At 39.4% G+C, this 9,565-nt stretch overlaps 1 protein-coding gene across 2 annotated transcripts in view; it reads right to left on the minus strand.

Annotated features, from left to right (window-relative positions):
- LOC119741654 (semaphorin-5B-like) overlaps positions 1 to 8,586 on the minus strand; it is a 28,973-nt gene extending 20,387 nt beyond the window's left edge. The window contains exons 1-2 of one of the 2 annotated variants that reach the window (XM_038217492.1): positions 8,307 to 8,586; positions 1,020 to 1,205 (exon numbers count right to left, since the gene is read on the minus strand). In XM_038217492.1, the coding sequence (XP_038073420.1) occupies positions 1,020 to 1,152 (133 nt within the window). In that variant the 5' untranslated portion in view covers positions 1,153 to 1,205; positions 8,307 to 8,586. Of the gene's footprint in view, positions 1 to 1,019; positions 1,206 to 3,486; positions 3,774 to 8,306 lie in introns of those variants that run through there. The other variant, XM_038217493.1, reaches the window with a different exon arrangement.
- Positions 8,587 to 9,565: the final 979 nt, after the last annotated feature.

Here is a 9,565-nt window from a genome sequence, read left to right on the forward strand (position 1 = left end):
AGTAATATAACCGAAAAATACACCATAGGGCGATATTTCCATAGACTTGTGCACAAAACAATTTCCGACGTTCCTGACCCCTAACCCCAATTTGACCTTATCCTGGACCACTTATTTGCAACAATAAAATGAAGCATCTAAATAGGAGCTGAGGCATTAAGGAAACATTGAAATGTCTCTCTAATTTCACATGCCTCCCAGAGGTATAACTTTGACAGTGGCGTAGCACGGAGGGGGGAAATTTGTTGAAAAGGGCACTTGCACATCCGTGGTGAAATGAAAACACGTCTTTTTCTCCGGACACTATGCCTCCCTAAAATCAAGGGGGGGGGGGGGGGCTGGTTCCATCTGTCGAGGGGGCGCTGTTCTAAACCGACGATTATGTGCACACTAATGGACAATATATAGTGCTTTTCAGGGTGATACAGGCGTGACATAACAAGGGCACTCGGAACGGCAGATGGAACAAAAAAGGGCACCACTTCTTTTAAAAAGGGCAATTGTTCAGAAAAAAAGGCACTTCTGTACAAAAAGGGCACTCTTTACTAAGTATTGGGAGGGAACAGTTGTAAAAAAAAAAAAGCGCAAGCGCATTTGAATAGGAAAGGCCAGTCTTTGCAAAATATTTGGGGGTAAATACCCCCTTACACCCCCCTCCACCCCCACCCCTCCCCGATAGTGTACATAATTATATATAATGTAATCACAGTGATGTTTTCACCGGTAGAATCATATTTGCGAGTACTTTTTTATTTTATTATTTTTTGATGGTTAAGGGCAATTATCACCATCATCTCATGCTGCACAGCATTCTGCAATTTCATTCGATTCTTCGCCTATACTCGAGCCTTGCTTGCACAAACGGTGAATAAATTGAATTGGGCAAGTATATATCCAACATTTGTATTTGTGCATCACTTACAATTTTCCTTTAAGCCTCAAAGAAATTAAAAGTGTTAGAATACTTCATGCTGGATTTCTTGTATGCATAGAAATGACGGAATACATGCTGAAATTACCTGTCCATTTGCATGGTGGATCGGGTATTATGCCCTTACGTAGAACGTTCTCGTTCTGGGAGTAACAAGCGGGCACCTGACAGACGAGAAGAATGCCGAGTACCAGCCAAGATACGCGGTGGGCAACTGACATGATGCTACGATGTGAAACTGGTGCCAGGCAGACAACAATTAGATGTGCACTGTCTGATGGTAAAATAAAGTTGAAAACAACTATTCAATTATAAAAGGCTAATCATGTCAAGACAGTTAGGTATCCAAGGAATCTCGAGAGACTTACCACCGCAAAACCAGCCCACCCACAAATAGGGGGGATATATGCGAAGGAAAGAAAAGAAACAAAATTAGCCCTAAAACAATATTATAACTTAAAGTGAACGTAACTTTCACCAGAAATGTGAGTCAAATATGAATTTGCCCGGGACATGCAGATTATCACGACCCCTTATCTCATTTGATCTACCTTGGGTTTCAGATTGATTCAAAATCTATGACTGTCAGTGTTCCACAGTCAAAAATCGAAAAATTTAAATTTGAAGGAACTCAAACTATATCAAGAGAAGTTGTCACTATTCGTCAACTTGCCAAAGTCATAGGTTTGATTGTTTCAACCTTTGATGCTTTCCCACAAGGGAAACTGCACCTCCGGGAACTTGAATTAGCTAAAACTCTAAAGCCAAATGATTCATTAAAATACATCCAATGGTATGGTTATTTCCACAGGTGCCAGCAATACAGGCTGGGGAGCTGCATCAGAAACAGACCATTCCTACATTCAGGGTAAGTGGTCTTATACTGAAAAGCTGTTGCACAATATGCTAGAATTGTTGGCAGTAAAAAAAAGTCACTACCGACTCTCTGCGGAAATCTCATTCATGTTCTGATCAAATCAGACAATTAAAAGCACTTAAGTTGCATATAATGCCCAAATCAGTGGAATCATTTGGCATCTAAGTGACATTGCGAATTATATTCATGATTGATGCATCAAAAGAAACATTCATTTATTAACTAAATATTTAAGTATTCAACCACACTTAATTAGTGAGACAAAATTGTCACTAGATAGATACACCCAGACGTCGCTTTCTTCGCATCCTATGTACATGTACATCATCAATTACATTGTTATACATTTCTTGGCAAACAGATCCCCATGTTTAGGCCATTTTTTCATTGTCATGATCAGATATGACGCCTTACATTTTCCCATCGTTTTCTTTGCTCAGTAGAATTCTGGACAAAGCACAAAGTCTCACGTGACCAATCACCAGTTTGCCTTCTCATATCATCTATGTGGAAAGCTCGACCATAGTTCCCAGAACAACCTCCACATGCTCATCGCCAACCCAATCAAACTACCAGAAGATTGCCCAGGACCTCAACCACAACAACCGATTCCCAACCTTCACCTTTTTAAACAAATAGCATAAAAATCGTAGAATAAAGGTGTATTTATAAGGAGAAACAACTTGACATCTTTCAATTTCACATATATAAAAGTCGAACGTAAAAGGCCTTTTTCCTCAATATTTTCTTTTTTGACATGTCGATAAAAGCGAAGTTTTTACGGCAATAACTTATCAAAGGAATGTTCCATTGATTTGCAACAACGCGATAGCCAAGCCTTAGGGCCGTAGAAGTGGAATTACTGCGTATATACATGATGCAGGAAAAGATCCCATTAATGCTCACAGTTAACGCAGTAATTCCACTTCTATGGCCCTAAGGCTTGCCTATGGAGTTACCCTTCAAGACATCATAAAAACTGCCCATTCAAAGACCTTTGCTAGGTTTTACCATAAAACTATCGAAGATGAAGTGCCCTTCGGAAAAGCGATACTATCTTCAGGTATGTAATTTTGATACTGGAAATATAAACATTAACCAGTGAATTGATAATAATCATGTGATTGCTTGTTTGATGGAACCTGTTTGTGTTTTGACCATCACAATGTCTCACAAGTTGCTTTAAACATGCAAACCCTCTGAAGACTTGTACGAATGTTATGAAATAGAATTCCAAAATTATGCGAATAAACGAAATCAAAATGAATCAAAATGAAGTACATGAACAACAGGGTCCCTCCCCTATAATGTACACATTTGGAAATAAATGCAAGACCAGACACATCTGTAACAAATACGCAGTGCCAGTATTTAATTTGTACTTCTGTTTTCCATTTTGATTTGCGACCTTTTTCAAATTCGTATTCAAAGTCATAACATAATGTACTCGAGACATTTATTTTGCCAACTTGAGGGCATTCACGCACTCCGCTTTCCAACTTTCCACAATGCAAGTTTCCTGTTCTTTTGAACCACATAAAGACCCGTATATATACTACCTTTGGTAAGGATCTGTATACCACTGAACTTGTTAACAATGTCATAAGCTACTAAAATCTGAGTGTGAATGCTGTTGTTTTTTTGCTGTCAAAGAATAACCCAAACTCCGCATACTTACCAAGTGAATTATTGTCAATCACTGGGAGTACGTCTTCCAAAGCTTTGGGATCACCAATTCGAATGATTATTTTCCAAACGTCAAGAAGTATGTAAGAGGCCCTGGGTTACATATTTCCGTGTTATATGTAACGTAGGGGGAAAAATAGTGATCCTAGCCACATGAAGCACACACCCATACGGAAGTAGGAGTATATAGGCAGCCTACACGAATATTTCAGTGCAGTAGCTGTGTATTAATATTTTTCACATGTTGACTGGTGCCAGACAGTGGGTGGTGCGTACAATGCCGACTGTTGTGAGGCATTCATGCGTGGAGACCACAGCCGGAGAGTCCTTTGTCATTCCTAAAAAAAAGGTAAAAGTTTACAATACTTCGTGTGGGGACAAAAAGGGGAAAACCACAACTTCAAAAATGACGTCATCGTATTCAACTGCACATGCACAGATTTGTGACTGCTTTGTAGCAACCTCGTCCCCATGGTGTTGAGCAGTGCGCTCCCATTACTATCTGCAAAGTCACCCTGGCATTGGACTTTTTGCATGTTCAAAAATCTTGCACATTGATTATAATAAATTAGGAATAGTCTGGTACCTGGATGTGCTTTAAATCAGTATTTATTACGGGTGTCTGGTAAACACAAAAACCAAAACAAAAAAAGTCACGGCGTGAGACCCAAAGACACGATTTCTTGAAAATTAACATGTTATAATCTTATCCAGCCTATATAAGCAGACTGGAAAAGGGGGATGTTTATGAGGTTGTCGTAATAATTCACATTGAACGTTAAATTACTTAAAACACGACGAAAACAACACCAAGTACACTATATAAATCCATTCATCACTGGCTGTTGCTGTATCGAATCAGAATACAGGAAGCAAGTCTCCCACCCAGGGGTTACTACTGAAAACGAGGTTGAAAATAAAGTTACCCTTGGGGACGAGGTTGGCTTTGTACAAAGCACACATGGAACTACGCATGCGCAGTAGACCTGAAGGCGTGAGCTTCAGAATGACCGTGATTTTTGTATAGGCGTATTTCGCGTATACACGTAACAGACGCAGTTAAAAGGAGCAAATTTCATTCTCGCATTCATTTATTTTGCCTATTTATTTCTTTAGTTTTGACGAAGGGATAATGTATTCATATAGATCCAGAAATTTTTGCAAGGAGGCGTGCTGAAATGTAAAGACTGGTCATTTTCTGCGGACACTTCGGCCTCCAAAAATCAATAGGTGGGGTGGGTTGTAACCATATTTTCAATGGGGATCGCTGATAACATCTTACAATCATGCACACTATATTACGTAATAGTGAACAAATGTACCCTTCTCACAAATATTTTTAGGGGGCACCGTTCCCACAGACGTCATTTTTTCCTTCTTCTTTTCATTTTTGGGGGAAGCATCCCCCCCCCCCACCGTGCCTGCAATTGAGGGCGTACTCATGTATGTTCGTTGATGAATCTGTCAAATTTTCGCTCACAATTTGTGGGTTTCTCACTTCTCAGTGGCGTATCTAGAAGGGGGGGCACTTCTCTCCCCCCCGGCGGATTTTTTAACAACTATTTTTTTTCAGCAATTGTTTGAATAAATGGTTAGACAGTTCTGACATAAATCCTCAAAAGAAAACCCGCTCAAAAACCATTACAATGCGCCGTGAAAATGGGCATATAATTTGCAGTATGCATACTCTAATGATCAGTTTTGAAGAGCGCCCCCATTTGGAAGATGGATACCAGCCACCCCTCTCCTCCCCCCCCCCCCCCCCTTCGCCACCCGTTTGTTTTATTTTACGGAGGCCAAGTGTCCGGAGAAAAAAAATGTCTACATAAAGTTATTCGCGGATGTGCGGTTGCCCCCGCCCCCACATCAGAAGCTGGATACGCTGCTAGACTGCCACTTCCGGTAGGTATATGCTTTCTGTAGCAGATGTGCTTGAGGGGCTAATTAGTAATTCGGATATTTAGGGGGATTTATAGGATGAAGACGCGTGACGAAAATGTCTGGTCAGCTGATTGTATCAAGTCGCACCCTGGCCGATTTGCCCGAGATTTTTGTTATTTTTTACCTCTTTATTTTTTAAATTTCAACTGACAACTTTTTAAAACCTGCAAACAGTACAAACTTTACGCCTCCACACAGCTAGCGGGTGCCACGCGAAACGCGGCATATCGCTATATAGTATTTAAAAAAATAACAAATGACGAAACAATATAATTGTTTTAAACGATAAGCCCATAGGGTTTCAAAACGATTGTGCATAATTTTCGAGAATTCAACAAAAAACAAATGGTCTGTTTTATGCAAAGATTGCAGTATTCTTTATTTTAAATTGAACCCCTTTTCCTGTGTGTATACGAGAGGACACAATAATTATTCGATCAACTCGACCTAAATCATCTCAATTGACGAAATTGTACACATTCGTCATCAGCAGAGGGAAGTGCAAAACATAGTAGTTTTGTTGTGCTTTACTTCCAACCTTTAGATATAGTTAACAAGGAAAAATTCTGTTTAAAACCACAATCTCTTTTGATTTACCTTGGGTTTAAGATTGATTCAAAATCTATTTCTCTCAGTGTTCCACAGTAGAAAGTCGAAAAGCTTAAATTCGACGGAACTCAAACTATACCAAGAGAAGTTTTTACTGACCGTTAACTTGCCAAAGTCATAGGTTTGATTAATTCAACCTTTGATGCCTTCCCACAAGAAAAAACTGCACTTCCGGGAACTTGAATTACTTAAAACCCTGAGGGTTTTCATGAGGAAAAAACTTGTAAAGCAAAGATTCCAGTTGAAACGAACATTAGCCAAGAAATCAGTTGGTGGTCGGCTATTTCCTCTAATGAAGCCAAATCATTCATTAAAAATTACCATCCATTAATATGGTTATTCCCACGGATGCCAGCAATGAAGGCTGGGGAGCTGTTTCAGAAACAGACAATTCCTACATCCAGGGTAAGTGGCCTTAACAGCTGTTGCATATTAATATGCTAGAATTATTGGCAGTAACTTCACTGCCGACTCTCTGCCAAAATGTCATTCATGTTCTAATCAAATCAGACAATTAATAGCACTACAGTTGCATATAATGCCTAAATCAGTGGAACCATTTGGCACCAAAGTGACATTGTGAAATGTATTCATGATTAGTGCATCAAAAGAAACATTCATTTATGCCCTACCCATATTGCTGGTGTACTCTTTCTTAAAAAGGATTAACAAAAGTACCAACCACACATCATTTGACCAAATTGTATACACCAGACGTTGATTTGTTTGCATCCTATGTACATCATCAATTACATTATTATACGTTTCTTGGCAAACAGATCCCAATGTGGATGTGGCTAATTTTTTTCATTGTCATGGTCAGATATGACGACTTATTTTTTTCCACTGTTTTGTTTGCTCTCTAGAATTCTGGACAAAGCACAAAGTCTCACGTGACCAATCACCAGTTTGCCTTCTCAGAGCACCTATGTGGAAAGCTCGACCATAGTTCCCACAACTACCTCCACATGCTCATCGCCAACCCAATCAAACTACCAGAAGATTGCCCAGGACCTCAACCACAACAACCGATTCTCAACCTACACCTGGCCGCTTGGGTCATCTCAGGAAACAGTGGCAAACACATTTCCTGGCAAAATGAGATGAAACTCGGCACAGGCCATAGTGACGAAAATGCAAAAAAACTGAATAGTAATGAAATTTTCCTGATGTTCAGATTTATTAATATTTCTAATTTGCTATGTCATGGTCTACTACGCATTTTTTTAAAAGAAATAGTATAAAAATCGTAGAATAAACGTGTATTTATAAGGAGAAACAACTTGACATCTTTCAATTTCACGTATATAAATGTCGAACGTAAAAGGCCTTTTTCCTCAATATTTTTCTTTTTTGACATGTCGAAAAGAGCGAGGTTTTTACGGCAATAACTTATCAAAGGAATGCTCCATTGATTTGCAACAACTCTATAGGCAAGCCTTTAGGGCCATAGAAGTGGAATTACTGCGTGTATACATGATGCAGGAAAAGATCCCTCCATTAATGCTCACAGTTAACGCAGTAATTCCACTTCTATGGTTCCAAGGCTTGCCTATGGAGTTACCCTTCAAGACATCATAAAAACTGCCAATTCAAAGACCTTTGCTAGGTTTTACCATAAAACTATCGAAGATGAAGTGCCCTGCGGAAAAGCAATACTATCTTCAGGTATGTAATTTTGATACTGGAAATATAAACATTAACCAGTGAATTGATAATAATCATGTGATTGCTTGTTTGATGGAACCTGTTTGTGTTTTGACCATCACAATGTCTCTCAAATAGCTTTAAACATGCAAACCATCTGAAGACTTGTACGAATGTTATGAAATAGAATTCCAAAATTATGCGAATAAATGAAATCAAAATAAATCAAAATGAAGTTCATGAACAACAGGGTCCCTCCCCTATAATTTACACATTTGGAAATAAATGCAAGACCAGACACAACTGTTTCGTCAATACATACTAAATACGCAATGCCAGTATTTAATTTGTACTTCTGTTTTCCATTTTGATTTGCGACCTTTTTCAAATTCGTATTCAAAGTCATAACATAATGTATTCGAGAAATTCATTTTGCCAACTTGAGGGGCAATCACGCATTCCGCTTTCCAACTTTCCAAAATGCAAGTTTCCTGTTCTTTGATAAGGATCTGTATACTACTGAACTTGTAAACTACGTCATAAGCTACTAAAATCTGAGTGTGAATGCTCTTGGTTTTTTGCTGTCAAAGAATAACCCAAACTCCTCTTACTTACCAAGTGAATTATGGTCAATCACTGGGAGTACGTCTTCCACAGCTTTGGGATCACCAATTCGAATGATTATTTTCCAAACGTCAAGAAGTATGTAAGAGGCCCTGGGTTAAATATTTCCGTGTAATATGTAACGTAGGAAAAAATAGTGATCCTAGCCGCATGAAGCACACACCCATACACAGTTACGAGTATATAGGCAGCCTACACGAATATTTCAGTGCAGTAGCTGTGTATTAATATTTTTCACATGTTGACTGGTGCCAGACAGTGGGTGGTGCGGACAATGCCGACTATTGTGAGGCATTCATGCGTGGAGACCACAGCCTGAGAGTCCTTTGTCATCCCTAAAAAAGGTAAAAGTTTACAATACTTCGTGTGGGGACAAAAAGGGGAAAACCACAACTTCAAAAATGACGTCATCGTATTCAACTGCACATGCACGGATTTGTGACTGCTTTGTAGCAACCTCGTCCCCATGGTGTTGAGCAGTGCGCTCCCATTACTACCTGCGAAGTCACCCTGGCATTGGACTATATATTTGCATGTTCAAAAATCTTGCACATTGATTATAATAAATTAGGAATAGTATGGTACCTGGGTGTGCTTTAAATCAGTATTTATTCAAGGGCGGATCCAGAACACAATTTTGGGGGGGGCCAAAAAAAAAAAATTGGATTCTAGATGCTCTGTGGTGCGATCTGAGGCAATTTCTGACCACTTTAACCATTTTTTTTGAGGAAAAGATGGTGGTGTACTCATTGCCTGCCTTTATTGCGATGTCACATTAAAAAAAAAAAAATTTGTTTCGTTTTTTGGGGGGGGGCCATGGCCCCCTTTGGCCCCCCCCCCTCCCCTGGATCCGCCCTTGTATTTATTACGGGTGTCTGGTAAACACAAAATCAAAAAAAATGTCACGGCGGGAGATCCGAAGACACGATTTCTTGAAAATTAACATGTTATAATCTTATCCAGCCTATATAAGCAGACTGGAAAAGGGGGATTTTTATGAGGTTGTCGTAATAGTTCACATTGAACGTTAAATTACTTATAACACGACGAAAACAACACCAAGTACACTATATAAATCCATTCATCACTGGCTGTTGCTGTATCGAATCAGGATACAGGAAGCGGCTTCCCACCCAGGGGTTACTATTGAAAACGAGGTTGAAAGTAAAGCTACTTTTGGGGACGAGGCTGGCTTTGTAAAAATCACTCATGGAACCACGCATGTGCAGTAGATCTGAAGGCAAGAGCTT

Source organism: Patiria miniata, unplaced genomic scaffold, assembly GCF_015706575.1.
Source record: "Patiria miniata isolate m_02_andy unplaced genomic scaffold, ASM1570657v1 HiC_scaffold_5, whole genome shotgun sequence".
Taxonomy (NCBI): Eukaryota; Metazoa; Echinodermata; class Asteroidea; order Valvatida; family Asterinidae; genus Patiria; species Patiria miniata.